The sequence below is a fragment of the Phodopus roborovskii genome, unplaced genomic scaffold (genome assembly GCF_943737965.1).
Source record: "Phodopus roborovskii unplaced genomic scaffold, PHOROB, whole genome shotgun sequence".
Taxonomy (NCBI): domain Eukaryota; kingdom Metazoa; phylum Chordata; class Mammalia; order Rodentia; family Cricetidae; genus Phodopus; species Phodopus roborovskii.
This window is the reverse complement of record NW_026126515.1, coordinates 11,568,126-11,585,408: the sequence shown is the minus strand read 5'-3', so window position 1 is coordinate 11,585,408 and position 17,283 is coordinate 11,568,126. Positions and strand designations below refer to the sequence as shown.

The 17,283-nt window shown below is 42.1% G+C and overlaps 1 protein-coding gene across 1 annotated transcript in view; it reads right to left on the bottom strand.

Annotated features, from left to right (window-relative positions):
* Window positions 1–5,678: 5,678 nt before the first annotated feature.
* The window catches only part of Tshr (thyroid stimulating hormone receptor), a 104,703-nt gene continuing 93,098 nt past the window's right edge, over window positions 5,679–17,283 (bottom strand). Inside the window, exons 9-10 of the mRNA XM_051196147.1 lie at window positions 11,912–12,100; window positions 5,679–8,086 (exon numbers count right to left, since the gene is read on the bottom strand). Coding sequence (XP_051052104.1) covers window positions 6,670–8,086; window positions 11,912–12,100 — 1,606 coding nt within the window. The 3' untranslated portion in view covers window positions 5,679–6,669. The remainder of the gene's footprint in view (window positions 8,087–11,911; window positions 12,101–17,283) is intronic.

The following is a 17,283-nucleotide window of genomic DNA, read 5'->3' as shown; positions in this document are numbered from 1 at the left end:
AATGCTTGGATTTCAAGTATTTCTCCCACTAGTGGCTCCCCTGTGTGGATGAAAATGAGGCCAAGGGGTAGCTTGCATGTCTGGGAAGATTTATGAGTGTCACAGACATGCTGTTTATTTTCTTTTCACTACAGTTGGCTTTGAGATGTTGAAAACAGGTATGATGTGAGCCATCTCCTCTTTCTCCCAGATCATGGCGTTGATTGGCAGGGTATCCCTTTTCTCTGACACCTTCCCTAGTGCCTCTTCTGTTAGAGTGCTTAAGGTGCTCTGAGAAAGCAGAAAAGTATCTCAGCAAATGGCATGTAATTGTGTGAGTCCCATGTTTCTACTGGTCTATGGACCATTTGTCATCTCAGCAAATGGAATGTAATCGTATGAGTCCCATGTTTACACAGCTCTGTGGACCATTTGTCAATGTCTGTTTTGAGTTTCTAATTATAACCTTTATCATTCTAAAACCTTTTTCTACCTGCTGTCAGGGGAACTGAGATACACTGTAGTAAAATTTAAACATTGGTTTGCTATAAAAACCAAAACAGAACAAAACAGCAATAATAGCAGTCTTGCTGGGAGTATAGATGTGTTCTATCACACATGACTCCAGGTTTTCTCCGCCTTCCCTCCCTCTCTCCCTCCCTCCCTGCCTTCCTTTTTGCCTCCCTATCTCTTTTCTTTCTTTTTTGTTTGTTTCTCTCCTTCCTTCCTTCGTTCCTTCCTTTGTTCCTTTCTCTTATTGAGGAGCTTCCATGCTGTCCTCCATGATACCTGTACTAATTTAATTTACATTTCCATCAACAAAAGGTTTTTCTCAATGCTTGTATGATAATGGCATAAACACCATCCTGTTACCTTCACATTTGAGCAGTAATTTAGATGGTTTTGGATCATAGATTTAAAATATTTTTTGTGAAGGCCTTGAGGGTATTGATGTATTGTTTCAGACACCAATCTGATTGCTAATTCTTTCCCAATTTCTCTCTTTACCTTGGAAGTACTGACATCTTAAAAGTGCTGTTCTGCATATGAGTCCCACTCACCCATCTTAACAATTACTAAGTGGGACTGTCTTTACAGCTCTAGGCCAATCTGGAGGATGTTGGATTTGGAAGCTGATGTCTTTCAGCTTTGTATGCGTGTCTGTTCACAGACAGAGAACACTGTCAGGTACTTACCTCTATTACCCTCCACCTTATTGTTTTGAGACAGAGCTCTTAATCAATTCTGCTAGACTGGCTGGTCAGTGAACTCCAGCCCGTTTTTGCTTCCTTCCCCAGAGCACTACGGTTCCAAATTCAGGTTCTTATGTTTCAGCAACAAGCACCTCCCCAACTTTTACTTCATAGTTCACATCTTTGTTTATGTAAATAAACGTTGTAGGAGATTCCCCAGCTTTAACTTCTCCTTCTTTAAAGCTTTTGATTTGGCAATCAGATTTTAAAATTCCCAGAATTTCTCACTTTGGGTTACTTTTTTTTCTTCCCCTTTTTAAAGATAGCTATTGTGGTGAGGCTCAATAGTTTTTTCAGATCACTCTTGTTATTTATTGAAATTTTAATGCTAATTCTGGTCTTAAGTTATGGTTTTTTCTGGGAAAAATATCCTTTTTGTCCACTTGTTAATGTGAAATTCATATTTTTTTCAAGTATGTAACAATCCTTTTGCCCTTTTCTGTTTTTGAAAGAAGGATGAAGATGGCTAATATCTTCAAACAGTGTGAAATGGTTTCCCCTAAGATGCCTCTCATAAACTTAGGGAAGGAGACACTGATTATGATGCTCAAATCAGCTTCACTTTGTGTTGCCAAGGCAGGAAGTGATTCATGAAACCAGGTTTCCTGATTACACTGGTCATTCTCTTTCTTGGAGCTTTGTTTTGTTTTTGTGGCGTCTTGAGACAGAGTCTATCTCTGTAGCCCAGGCTAGCCTTGGACTCACAATAAACAATCTTTTTACCTTAGGCTCCTGTGTTTTGGGATTATAGGTTTGAGGCAACTTGCTTGGCTTTTCTTTAAGATCTTGATTTCAGTGGGGGATTAACATTGAATATAGTGTTCTTCTAGCAGACTAGAGAGATGCTGGGTGGAAAGAACCAAATGATACTAGACTTTCAAGACTCCTCAGCTCTGCATCCTCCATGCTCTGAGGTATCTCTGGGACTCTGAAGGAAAGTCTGTGGCCTTCCGTAGTTACATCTTATTCCATGAATGTATTTGAGATGGCACTGTCTCTCCTGAGTTGGCTATCACCTCACAGTCTTTCCACCTCCCAGAAGGACACCAAAGTCTCTGGTTTGCTGATGGCTGAAACCACACAGTTTCAGCTGCTCCCACTTTATACTTCTTTATGCCATTTCAGTTGAAATGAAAGAGGGAGGCTGCTAGATGTGGGGACTCAGTCTATCACTTTGAGCCGGAACTCACATAACTTCTAAACCAGAATGTGGGGCTAAGGAGACGGGTTAACGGATGAGATTGCTTATCAGAAAAAGCATGGGGATCTGAGTTCAATCTCCTGCATCCACATAAAAATCTATGCTTGACCACACATGCATCTCTGTGGTGCTTTGAATAAGAGTAGCTCTCATAGGCACACATGTGTTACAAGTATGTTTTCCCTCCAGCGTGGTCCCACAGCTGTGCCCAATAACACACAGAGATGCTGTATTAGATATAAAGCTGTTGGTCTGTTACTAACATTTCTTATTGGCTAGCTCTGTCTTAAATATTAACCTATTTCTATCCATCTAAGTATTTTCACGTGGTCTTATCTTACCAGAGAGAGGGCCGGGAGTTCTACCCTGTTGGTCCTACATCTTGAAACTCCTCCCGACTACTTCCCAAATCCTCCTTGTCTCCTAGTCCTGCCTATCTTGCTTTCCTATTGGCCAACAGTTCTTTATTCATTAACCAATATGAAAAACATATTTACAGAATGACATCTCCCATCACATATGTTTGAGTACTTAGTCTTTAGTTGGTGGAACTGTTTGAAAAGGATTAGGAATTGTGTGACTAAGGGTGAGCTTTGAGGTTTCAAGAGACTTGTGCCACTCCAAGTCTCTTGCTCTCTCTCTGGATCAAGATGTAAACTCTCAGCTATTGCCACGCATCATTCCTACCTGCCTGCTGCCATACTCCTTACCATGGACTCACAGACCCTAACCCTTTGAAAGTGTAATCTTTAGTCATGGTGTCTTATCACAGCGATAGAAAAGTAACTAGATAATCATAGCCCCAGTGCTGTGGGGTACAGGAGACAGGTGGATTGCTGATGCTTACTGCTTACTGCTTACTGGTCACTGGATGCATCAGGCCCAGTGAGTGATCACAAAGAGAGAACACACACACACTTATCCTTTTATCTCTTTGCCAGACTCATGGTACTGCCCTATATACATTCTGTTCTTTTTAACTGATAAATTATGTTGCAAAGAACATTATCCAGGAAACAAGAGTCAATGGATGTGGGGACAGCTTGAAAGATACTGGATATTGCTTTGAGCAATATGTATGAACTTTTAGTATATGATTTTTTTTCCAAGACAAGGTTTCACTGTGTAACTCTGGCTGTCCTGGAACTCACTACGTAGACCAGGCTAACCTTAAGCTCAGAAATCCACCTGCCTCTACTTCCCAAGTGCTGGGATTAAAGACATGCACAACCATCACCCAGCTTTAGGACATAGATTTTATGAAATCTCATCTATTGGTAGCTTTGCCGGTTTAATTTTGGTGTGTAGTGTGTGTGTGTGTGTGTGTGTGTGTGTGTGTGTGTGTGTGTGTGTGTGTGTGTGTGTGTATGTGTAGGTCAAAGGTAGATATGGTGTTTTCTTCTATTGTTTTCCATGCTTTCTTTGAGAGACAGTGTCTCAGTGAACTGAACAACTCAGTGAACTTGGTGAGGCTGGCTGGCCAGCAAGTCCTAGGATCATGACCATCCTGTCTCCCCTGGTGCTGGGATTATATAGTGTGGACTTGGTTTTTACACAGTTGCTGGAGCTTAGACTCAGGTCTTTGTGTTTGTGTAGTACTTATTGACTGGCCATTTCCCAGTTCTTAGCCTGGAACATCTCCTCACTAATGTTGATCAGTCTTCAGATTATTAAAAAAAAATGCCAATTACAGTGAATGTTTAAGAAGACTTATAGATCCATTCTTTCATCACAATAATATTTTTATTTGTGTGCATATCTCTCTGCTTGCATGCTCACGTATATACAGGCATGCTCAGAGGACAGAACAAGCAGTCAGAGTCCCTTGGAGCTGGAGTGATAGGAAGTGGAAACCTGTATGATGTGGGTGCTGAAGACCTAATTCTAGTCCTTGCAAGAGCAACAAGGGCTCTTTAACTGCCAAGCTGCTTCTCCAGCCCCTAGAATGCTATTTAAATTCCAGTATCAGTACTGATCATTTGTTTGATACATGTTGTTTTACTATCTTTCTGTTCTTATCCATAGATGCCTCCTAATGAATCCTCATCAACATTCTCGGAGTGACTAATCAATCAATTTCAACCAATATGGATTTCTTAGCAACTGTACACAGTGTTTTACCCTCTTTGATTTTAACATGCACATATAATGTCAACCTCAAAAGAAATTGACAAATTAAAAAAAATGCTATATACCTTAATACAGGGAGAGAATTTATTTCATTTTGTTAATGCCCTCTTCTAGGACTTTGTTTTCAAAGCCCTAGGTCAGCTACTCAAGACCAAACACATCCTCTGTCCAGATGTGATATTTCAAAATGTTGCAAGAGAGAAACATATGCCACATGATAACACATTTGTTCAATTTCAACAGTTACAAGCCACCTGTTGGGAAAGCCAGTGCTCGTGTGACAAAGCACCAGGCCTGTCAAGTAAGGACCATGTATGACCCACAAACCCTACTCCACAGACTTAAAGTGACACAGTCTTTTATTTCCTGCTTTGGTGCATGAGCACTGAGAAGCAAATGCCAGGTCTGCTTGGGGTGGGGTGGGGACACTAGAACAATGTAGTAAGGAGTTCTCAAGACAGGCAATCTGGAAGGGTCACCTGTAGACACAGTTCCTGGCTGTTTGAAGCACGGTTATCATTGGGACACAAATGTTTTATGTCAGTGACTGGCAGGGTTAGAAGGAAACTGCCAGTGCCAGATGAAAAGATTTCTCTCTTGACAGTGTTAGTGTGGTGTGAGCTGCAGAGAGCATGAAACCAATCTATGGTGATGAGGTAAATGTTTTGAAGTGAATCAACACAGTTCCACAGTGACTCTATTATTAGTCTATCTTTTTGTTGTTTTTTGAGACAGGGTTTCTTTGTATCCCTGGCTGTCTTGGAACTTGCTTTGCAGACCAGGCTGGCCTCGAACTCAGAGATCCACTTTCTTCTACTTCCCAAGTGTTGGGATTAAAGGCGTGCACCACCATGCCAGGCTATAGTATTAGTCTAGTACATAAATTCCAGTCTGTTTTGGACACACACACACACACACATACACACACACACACACACACACACACACACACACACACACACACACACACAGTAATTATATGAATAATTGGGATTTGTCTCCATACAGTCACTCAGTAGAATTTTTTTTTTTTTTTGGTTCAGACATGATGATTAAAATGAAATAAAGAAAAATCTTCTTGGGTCATATCATGGATCCAAAAAGAAGTAGACAACAAGATAGAAAACCCAGATTCTACTTAAGTGGTGCCTTTTTTTTCTATGTCATGAAGATGTATCTTTGAGGATGAGATACACCTAGAGTTTTTAAAATGGAAGAGGTCATCACATGCCTCCATTTCTACAGGACATGGAGTTCCAGGATTTGCTTAACAGTTAACTGGTGTCTAGCGATATTATTCAACAAATGGCCATGTGTTCTCTGTCCTTGATCCCACGTGTTTCTGAGAAAGACCTTTTAGAGCTCTCATCTTCTACAAGAAGATAATTCTTAGATTGCTCAGCCACCAAAGATGAAATATCAGCAGTTTCTCCGTCAATGCATATAGAGTCTGGTGAAGAAAAACTTGTTTGAGAATCAAAGAAAGAAAGAAAAAAAAAAAAAAACCTCAAAGCTAAACTTCCCCCCTTTTCATGTTCAATGGAAGCAATTATGTGACATCTAGTTGTGTTTGGGTTTCCAGGATTCTTTTGGTCTCCTGAGATGGGGTCTCATGTAGCCGAAGTTTGGAACTCACTATGTAGTTAAGGATGAACTTTGGATGCCCCCTGCCTCCACCTCCCAAGTGTGGCAATTTAGTTTTAAGGAACAAACTTTTCTTTGGTTATATGAGGGAAGCCAATGAGGACCTGCTTAAGATAATGAACACTGGCCATTTGTTGAGTCTTTACTATAAATCAATACTACATAAACCAGAGAAGACAGATTCAGGAATGGTTCAGTTGGTCTCTGTGGGACATGCTGCACAGTGTCACAGATGAGCATCAAGCATGTCCCCTGGAGAGTGTAGGCCATTTTCACATCACCTGGAACTCAGATATGCTGATAGCTTCTCTCCTTTCTTGAAGATAATACCCTCTATAGAGATGAACTGTGTCCCTGTGAAACATCACCTGCATGAAGCTATGCATCCGTATGTCGTAGATCAGAACATGTGTTCAAGAAACCAGCCTCTTTAAGTCCCACCGTGAATAACCCAGCATCACTTTACAAGGCTGTTTGCTTATATTCTTCTGAAATTTGTCCCTGTGTTTTTGGGGTTAGGTGGGCGTTTCCAAGGAGTTCATAGGCATCTTGCTTGTTGGGGAGACTCTGCCTCATGTCCTGGGGAACCTTTTGAATCTGAATACCACCAGTGCTGTTGTTTGGACAGGCTCTCTGACCCTGATATGCCTGGGCCTGGCGTTTGCAGATGCCAAACTTGCTGAGCAGAATGAACACGTCCCTCTGGAAGGCCTTGGTGAAAATAGCATAGAGGAATGGATTGGCACAGGAGTTGAGGGGGTAGAAAAGAACTAGCAAGATCTTGGAGTTAGTAACAGTGATAAGGGGCTTGTTCATAAGTGCTGAAAGGGCATAGAAGGAGATTGGCGCCATGCACATGAAGTCGGTGAAGATCAACACAGCCATCCTCTTGGCAATCTTGGTGTCTTTATCTCGAGGGTTGTACTGGGGGTTTCTGACTGTGATGTAAATCTTCACATAGCAGGAACAGACGATGACAAAGGCAATGACATTGAGCAGAAGAACAAGGACAATGTACGCGAGAGCAAGAGGCGTGTCAGTATCCATTGGCAGGCAGATGCTGACCTTGGCATAGCTGCTTATTCCCACCATAGGGAGCAGGGCAAGGAGGAAGCAGGCAACCCAGCCACCAGCCATGATGGTGTATGCATGCCTGAGGCGGATCTTCCTATCCAGGCGCATGGCGAAGGTGATTGCGTACCATCGTTCTAGGGTGATGACTGTTAGTGTGTACACTGATAGCTCACTGGCAAAAACAGTAAAGAAACCAGCTGTGTTACACCCAGGGCCTGTCTGCCAGTCAATGGCATGGTTGTAGTACTCAGAGTGTGTGTACAGGTCTACAGAGGCAATGAGAAGCAGGTATACGCCCATGCAGAAATCTGCAAAGGCCAAGTTGCACATAAGAAAGCGTGGCACAGTCAGTTTGTAGTGGCTGGTAAGGAGAATAAATAGGACAAAGATATTGCCCAGGAGGGCCAGCAGACTGACAAACCACACCACGATTCTCAGGAACTTGTAGCCCATGATGTCTTCACAGGGGTTAAACTCATCTGACTTGGGGGTACACACCATGTCTTCATTGTCCCCACACACAGTGTAGTCATAGTGGCTGTCAAAGGCTTGCAAAGTCTCTTCCTGAGGATTTTTGAGCTCTTGGCCAAAACCGATTATCTCCTCTTCTTGTTCTTCAAAGAATACATAATAATGAGAGTTGCTGGGGCTCTCCTGGAACTTTGAGTTTTGTCTGTAGCCAACACTGTTGTCACCCAGATCTTCCTCATATTCCTGGTAGATGGGACCTCTCAGGACGTTCACTGATTTTCTTTGACGCAGATTCCGGATACTGCTCTCATTACACATCAAGGACTCTAGAATTCTGTAAGGCAACAGATATGAGTCACCTCTTGCTTAAAGTCTACCTTTAACCACCTTAGCCGCTCAGAAGATACGCAAGTTACTTTGATGTTCATGATGCTACTGATTCTGCATGATCTGGTCAGGCCTGCCTCTGCTACATCATTGAAAACATTTACTTAATTTATTATGTGTGCTGCATTCACCACAGTGCAGTATGGAGTTCAAAGTGTAATGACAGAATTAAACCTTCCTAGCCAGAAACTACTCCAAGGTCTTCAAAGATTAATGAGAACACCTTAATAAAAGCATGCATCTAGATTCCAGCTAAGCCTATGGGATCCCAGCCATGGACAGAAATCCTCTTCAGTCTGGAGGCTTGAGCTATAACATGGTAACCTTACATCTGCTTTCATCTATAGGTGGCTTTTTAAGCTCCCATCCCAAGCTGCATTTTCTGAGCAATTAAGTGGGTTTTACAGAAACAAAACGAAGCTGCAGTTTTTGGTTATCTTTAGATTATACCGAGCTGCATAGATAGAACTCTTTGTTAAACAAACCAACTTTGCTGTCTGAACAGCCAAGTTCATTTCCTCTTTGCTTTCCCCGATGAGAAGAGGGGCTTCCCATGAGCGAGTTCTAATGAAACACATCCTGTGGGAATCTGAACTCTAATTTATTTTACTAGTACAATTCTGCCTTCCCTATCTTACACCTTCCAAGTTTGGTTAGTATGCTGTTTGTCTTCGAGTTGTGTCGGAGGCAATACTTCAGGTGAATTCTACCTCTGTGTAACAATGTTTCCTAAGTGAACATTAGTAAATCTTCTATGACACTTGTTCATTATTTTTCACTTTCTTTACTTCAAAAGGACAACTTGTGGGAGTTACTTCTCACCTTCCACCATGTGGGTCCTGGGGATGGGACTCAGGCCACCAGACTTGGCAGCAAGCACCTCTCTGAGCCATCTTTCCCATCCTCTGTTACATCCATTTACGTGACCTTACTTCCCCTATTGTGACTATTGACATTGCCCTTATTTCTCATCATCCTGAGCCATTTGAAGAAGAGTCATGATCAAAATGCGTGAGCGCTGGGGCCCCTTAGAACACAGCTCCTTTAGTTACTAGCTGTGTCACGTTGGGCAGGTCTGTGAAACTTGTTCCGTTTGTGAATGGAATGAGAACATTGAGTGAACAGATGAGAATCTTTTCCAAGCTCTCACAACAGTGCTGGGTACATGGACTGTGCCATCTATGTGGTTGTGATCGCTGTTAACACGATTCCTCTTCTGAGTTCAGAACTCCACACTCCCTTTGCCTAGAAACTCATGGCCACCTCTACTCACTACTCAGTTTTAAACATCTGCTGCCTTCTTCATAGGACTCTTTCCCGATCTCTTTAAATAAACCACTCACCCTGGTGTTTCAGCCCTTCACAGCCCTGACTGACATTTCCTTCTCTCTCTGTCAACTTCCTCCAGTAGGTTCTAACTACATTCAAGAAACTTCCTTGTAATCCTGCTGTGGCTAGGACATTGCCAGGCACATAGGAGATGCTCACCAAATATTGGCTAACAAATGGATAAATGGCCAAGGCACGCAGGTATACTCATAGAAGTATGACTTACTTCTTCAATTTATTATTTTAGTTTTTTGAGATTATAGTATACTCATGTCATTTCCACTTCTGAACCCTCCCATATACCTCTCTTTCAAATTCAGGACCCTTTTTCATTAATTGTGGTTATTATTGTTATTCTGTGTGTATACATAAATACAACCTGTTTAGCCTGTATGGTGTTATTTGTATGTATTTGGTTTCAGAGCTGACCATTTGGTGTTAGATAACTCATCAGTGTGCTCATCCCTGGGAAGCCTATTTCTCCTACTCCCCGCTTCCTTATTGCCTGTTGCTTTTTGTGTAGGGTTGAGACCTATGAGTCTTCCCTGCAGCAGCAGCAGCATCAGCATCAGCATCAGCATCATCATCATCATCAGCAGCAGCAGCAGAATGTCTATTGTTGTCCTTGTTCAGTTCCCATGTAGGAGCTGTGTTGGTGAGGCTCCACGGGTGTAGCTTCTGACATTCCTAGGAGATACACTCTCCTAGCAGACCCTCTGTTCCTCTGCCTCTTACAATCTTTTCATCCCTTCTTCCTCACTGATCCCTAGGCCGTGGGTTCAGGAGTTATGATGTAGCCCAGTCAGGACTGGAAGGATTTTTCATATATAATTTTTTTTTTGAGACAAGGTTTCTCTGTGTAGCTTTGGAGCCTGTCCTGGAACTAGCTCTTGTAGACCAGGCTGGTTTCGAACTCACAGAGATCGGCCTGTCTCTGCCTCTCATAGTGCTGGGACTAAAGGCGTGCACTACAACACTCAGCATAGGTCTTACATGTTTATTACATCACTAGGGCGATATCTGCCAGCAAGGTTGCCTCTAACCATGCATTCATCCCTGAACCTTTCCACTCAGTGTCACATAGTGATAGTATAGCAACTGAAGGAAGCCAACACCCAGTGCCTATGCAGTTATTGTGGCCACAATGGTCACCTTTGCCGGGCTCTTCAGCATTCCTTTTTGCCTCTGTGACTAGGTCCTGATTTTTTTTTTCTGGTTAAAATTATGAGTGTAGAAAGCCACCGTGTCGATACTTGTGTAGAAACTAAAGGAGACAGAAATAGGTAAATGAAAGTGGAGTTAGAACAGGAGGTGGCAGAAGACACAGAAGAGAAAGTAGGTCAGAGCAAGACTCGGAGACAGCTCGGAGTGTGGTGAAGGACTTTCTCTCCTTGGCACTCTTGTAAGCAGCCAGATAGTACTGGCTGGTTTTGTGTGTCAACACAAGCTAGAGTCATCAGGGAGGAAGGAGCCTCAGTTGAAGGAATGTCTCGATGAGATCCGGCTATAAGGCATGTTCTCATTCAGTGATCATTGAGGGAGGGCCCCATCCATGGTGGGCGGTGCCACTACTGAGCAGGTGGTCCTGGGTTCCATGAGAAGGTGGGCTGAGCTGGCCATAGGAAGCAAGCTAGTAAGTAGCTGTTCTCCATGGCCTCTGCATCAAGTTCCGTCTTGGGGATCCTGCCTTGTTTGAGTTCTTGTTCTGACTTCCTTCAGTGATGAACAGCAATGCTGAAGGGTAAGCCAAAAAAACCCTTTCCTCCCCAACTTGCTTTTGTTTTTGGTCATGTTGTTTGTTACAGCAATAGAAACCGTAAGACACAGATATTGAAATAATATATGTCATAACATCATATATATAAAATTTATTTATTTTTGGTTTCCTTGTGTAACAGTCTTGGCTGTCTTGGAACTCACTCTGTAGACCAGGCTGTCCTCAAACTCATTGATATTCACCTGCCTTTGCCTCCCAGGTGGTGGGATTATAGGCATAGGCCACCACCATCTGGCTAATATTTTTTATTTGTTACATTCCAGATAGTCAATTCCAGGTGTTTTCCGGTAAGCATCTTTATCTTCTCAAAATCCCTCAATGCTTAGATGCTCAGAATAGTTGAGTAAGTAGGCTGAGATAATACAGCTCGAAGCTGATAGGGTTGGGATGCAAGCCAAACCTGCTTCAAAGTCCATGCACACAGGACAAGTTAGCTTCACAGTGAGCCCTGTTTCCATGACATCATTTCTTATTGTCTCCCCTTCCCCCTGCCATTTACGATGTGGACCTTGTTTCTCATCTGCAACTCCCTGCTTATGTGGATGCTTCTAGGTCTTTCCCTCCTGGGGTTTAAATCAATCAATCAAACATTCTTTTGCAAATCTAAAAATGAATCCAACTCTCATCATGGCCTCTCAGTGCTTACTTGGGGCTCCTGCTACTTACCCCCTGATTTTCTTCTGGTTCTTGAAGGCACAGCAGTGGCTTGGGTAAGACAGGTCAGCCCGGGTGAGGTGGAGGAAACTCAGAGATAGTGGCAGCTTCTTGAGGGTCCAAGTGTCTTTTGCTATCAGTTCTTTGAGGTGCTCCAGGCCTTTGGAGGGCAGGGCTGTGACACTAGTGGAAGACACATCTCTGAGGTCAGAGAACAAAACAACACAGGCAGTGAGCAGCCAGGGCCTTCTTGTCTTTGCTCCCTCCCATCTCCCAAATCAAACAGTCCTGAGACTAATGGGAAGATGGCAAGTTCCTTTCTGCTACTGTGTGATCTGAGTTTAATACCTACATCTACTGGTCCACAGCAGATAGGAGTTTCTAAACCAAGGTTACAGAAAACTGCTGTCTTTTCTTTTTAAGTTTTAATAAGCTACTATTGTGTGTATGTATTTTGGTTGTGTATGTTTGTGTGTGTGTATGTATTGTTTGTGTGTGTGTGTGTGTGTGTGTGTGTGTGTGTGTGTGTGTACGCGTGTACATACCACAGTACACACATACTGTGGTATGCATATGGAAGCCAGAGGGCAGATTTGTGGCATTCTCTCTCCTTTCATCTTTGCACGGGTTCTGGGGATTGAACTCAGGTCTTCAGGCTTACATGGCAATTTTTACCTGGTGAGCCATCTTACCAGTCTAGAACTACTATTTTTATTGCATTTTATTTTATTGCATTTAATCAACACAAATCCATAAAGACTTTATTCTCTTGGTGAATTCTTGGAATCAGAGAGGGCTATGAACACTATTTTGTAAAATGACATCTTACAACTATTAAAAGATCTCCAGAAAAAAAAAATCAGACAAGGTCAATGGCACCTAAGCTATTATCACTTTCTGGGGGGGGGGTGGGTGCTCAGGTCTGGAGACACATAAACTACTCTTTTGTTGGGATTAGCGTCAATATTATGGAAATACTCTCCATTAAATGCAGAATTTAAGGACTCAATAGTTACATAGTAACTGAGAACCTTCCCCAACACAGTTCCTTTTTTTTTTTTAGAAGACTGTGGATATATTCCTAGTTAAAAAAAAAACTAATGATTTTTTAATAATCTAAAATATTACTTCTGCAAACTGTGGGAGATGTGGTAGGGCTAGGAGTTGTATATTAATGTTATTAAAGTAGAATGGTTTTTGGCTTTTAAGTAGCAATTCTCTCTCCTCTAGTCCCAAAGACTTGATGTCTTGTTGATACTTTTTCTTGCATTAAAAACTAGCTTGAATAAGGCCATGTACATTTAACCTGCCATCTCTCTTCTTCTTATTTCATTAAAGTAGTCACTACACATTCCCTATCCAAGGCTTTTATATTTATATTTAACACATTTAATATAAGCTGGGTATGGTGGTATATGCCTTTAACCATAGCACAGGGAGGCAGAAGTATGTGGATCTCTAAGAGTTCTAGGCCAGCCTGGTGTACATGCCGGGTTTCAGACCATCCAAGAATACATAGTGAGGCCTGGCCTCAAAAGAAAAAAAATCTGTCTATCTATATCTATCTGGCATGGTGGCATATGTCTGTAATTTCAGCACTTGGAATGTGGAGGCTGGTGAATCAGGAGTTCAAGGCCATCATCCTTGGCTACACAGTGAGTTCAAACTAGCCTGGACTACAAGAGAAACCCTGTCCACATACCTAGGTGGTAACCAATCACTCTCTATTAAAACTTAAGTCTGACTTAGCAAGAGTGCCTGCTACTGGAAACCTAGCCTACTAGCAGGGCTAGCGAAGTCATGGGCCTTAGAGGAGAACCTACAGCTGCCACTTTACTAAGCCAGCATATCCCTAACTACATTCTGAATATTTGTCTTATACCCACAGGTGAGTGTAGTCCTCACCCCTCATGAAGGAACCCTCTCTTTGCAACAGATGGAGACCAGCGCAGAAAACACAAGCAACCCAAGTGCAGAGTTGGGGAGCCCAGTCCCAATGTACACATCTATAGAACAATTCCTAAACCCAAGACTCAAGGATCACTGCAGAAATGGGGGCAGAAGGATTATAAATGGGAGGAACACGGAGTTTGTATCTCCTGGGACTGTCAGAAGGCACAGCCATAAAGTCTCACCAACATGACTTTCTAGACAGCTGAACAAGGATAAACACAATAGACAGGCCAACATGGATAGCCCAAAAGTCCTCCACCCTACACAAAGAACTGCAGGCAACCAGGGAATGCCGAAAGTGGAAGACATAGTCTTCCCCAGGGAAGGGCACATGAGCTAGTTATCTCATCCCGAACGGCCAGCCATAAAAACGTGCATATGAGAAACATTATCGACTGAGCAGGTTACATTTAATGTATTTAGAAATATGTAGGTATATGCATGTGCATATATGCATTTAACAATACTTAATGAAAACTACAGGCCATGAATTTGAAAGAGCAAGAAAGGGCATGTGGGGGGAATGTTGCAGGGAGGAAAGGGGAGGGGAGGATGATGTAGCTATATTATAATCTCAGAAACTAAAAAAATTAAAAACCAAAACCAAAAAACAATTAGTAGCATCTACTTAGCAAGTGAAATGCACTGTTGCCAACTTCTTCCATTACAACCGGGTTTAACTGAGATTATGTTATCAAGGTTCCAGGCTACCAGAACTTGATATTTTTTTTTTTGTTGTTGTTGTTTTGTTTTGTTTAAAAAAAACAAATATAAAGCTCATATATTATCTTTGTTGTTACCAAAGAACTATTATTCTTGTGGGAAGTGTCATATTCATTAGTTTGGTTTGTTTTTTGTTTAAAATTCTATGGTCCTGTGTTTTCCAACCTTGCCTAGTAACAAGAATGAACTCTGGCACTTGTCACCGAATGTTCTCCAGGTGATTAACACTAGAGAAAGAAGTGTGGGAAACTGGCACAAATAACCCTGCAGCTGGGGAAAGCAGAGGGAGGAGAAAGCGCCCTTAGCACAGCTGTGAAGTGTGGCCTCCCCTGTCCTTTGGATGCCCCTCACTCACCCCTCCCTCTTCTTAGAAAGGCCATATACAGAGAGATCTTCAGCATGCTTGCATGTTCCATTTTATCTTAGATTAGTGCTTTGCCTGGTTATAGTATTTGGTCTTGCAAGCTTTTATTAAAAATCATTCTTTCAAAATTATTTGTCTTATTATAATCTAATACCTATTGTTGATTTTCATAAACAGGATGCCACCCAAGTTCCTATTATTTGGACTAGCTTTAAATCTCTCTGTGTGTCTGTCTCTGACTCCTACCTCTGTCTTTCTCTCTCTGTGTCTCTTTGTCTCTGCTTGGTCTCCCCCCCCCCCCCCACACTCTGTGTGTGTGTGTGTGTGTGTGTGTGTGTGTGTGTGTGTATACCTGCCCATATGTACATTTGGGTGATTAAAGTCAAGCTTATACACTCTACAATTGACATTCTAACTCCCCTGGAAGTCCTTAGAACCTTCTCTTTATCCCCAGTGTGAGATTCCATTGATCTGTGCCATGCTGTGGATCTTTTTTTTTTTCCTCCTGGGTACAGGGGCTTGGCTCTTTCTCAGTCTGGACTATTAGAAAATGTTCATCGCTGGGAACTTTTCTTATATCATTCTTGGGGTAACTCACTTTTTCTATTTTCTTCCTTGCTTCCTTGCATCTTCATCTCGTGTGTGTGTGTGTGTGTGTGTGTATGTGTGTGTGTGTGTAATTCTCTTCTATTGCTCTTAAATTTCCTGGTAGAATTCCTTCACTGTATTGCCCATCTCTTGTACTGAATTTTTAACTTCAGCTTCATGAGAGCTGGTACTCTTGTCCTGTCTAGAGCAGTATTTTTGATATTTAGACTGAAGGTTCTTGATATGGTTTGTCAAGCACAAGAGAACATTTTTGAGCCTTTCTTGTTCTTTTGATCTTTTGGTAACAGGATAAACTGGGAAACCCAGCTCAATATTCATGAATGTGGATATAACCACACTGGATTTTAGCAGGGCAAACAAACAAATATAGAGGATGAGTTTGAAATTCAGGTCAGAATCCTAGCTCCTTCATTCACTAATGTTCACTTAGCAGCAGCTGCCAGTGTGTCCTCAATAGATACTAGCTGTCATTACTGTTATAGTTGTTGGGATGAAATGTCTTATCAGGATTATCAGGTCTTTAATTGCTTTGGGGAAAGTTCCTTGCTGTTCTCTGCAATGTCTGATTCTTTAGGCTCACATTCCCATTGTTTACCCAGGTTTTGATCTCTCATGTTAGAAGTATTTTTTGCCTAGTAACCCTTGGTTACTTATAAAGACTTAAGAGTGAAAGTTGCCATTGGCTGATTTTGTTTCAGGGCAGTTGTAAAGAAAGGTGACCATTTTATCACTGAACACTAAACTGTCAGATTACATTCCAACAGGGAGGGAAAGGGGCTCATGAGCTCCTACCCCAGCTGATGACCCACTGATACTTGGTGGCTTTTGGGTGAGGGAGGATCACTTCTCTTGCAGGGTTTGGCCTCTGGTAGATCTCCACGCTCCAACAAATGGCCCACATGCATGAATATTTTGGCAGCACAAATTGGACTCACTGGATTATTTAAAAAAAACAAAAGGGCTGGAAGTTGGGAGGGAGGCAAGGAGTAGGGAGTGTTTGTGGGAAGAGTTAGGGGGAAAAAGGGGGGGAGGAATATATTCAAAATATATTATATGTGCATAGTTAGTTCCCAAAGAATTAGTAGAAGTGTTGTATTTATAAAGTGTCAGGCTATGGTGTCTTTTTTGTTTCTGTGTTTTCTAACTTCTCCACAAAGGAGACTTGAAATCTAAAATCCTGGAATCCTAATAGGAGATATTATGGTGCTAGCATTTTACATGAATGGGTTAGGAAAGTATGATGGTCAATATTGACTGTTAATAAGACAGAATCTAAAATCACCCAGGAGATGAGCCTCTGGGTATGTATGCCTGTGAGGGATTATTGAGTGTGGATTAAATGAAGTGAGAAATCCTATCCTAAAGGTGAGAAAACCTACCATTCTGTGCGAGGGGATCCTGGACTAAATAAAGCAACAAGCTAGCTGAGCACACATAGTCATCTCTGTCTGCTTCCTGACTACAGATGCAGTGTGACCAGCATGCCGCCAGGCCTTCCTCGTCATGATGTACCCTTGAACCATGAGCCTATACAATAAACCCTTTCTCCCTGATTGCTTGTCAGGATATTTTATCTCAGCAAGAGGGAAAGTAACTAACACAGAGGGTCAGTGTTACCAGATAGATACATTCAGCCAACCCTTCTTCATTTAGTTCCATCTTCTCTCTTGACACAGCCACACATACCCCTCTAAATCCTGTACTACAAAGGATTTGTGCAGAGAGGGAGAGAGAG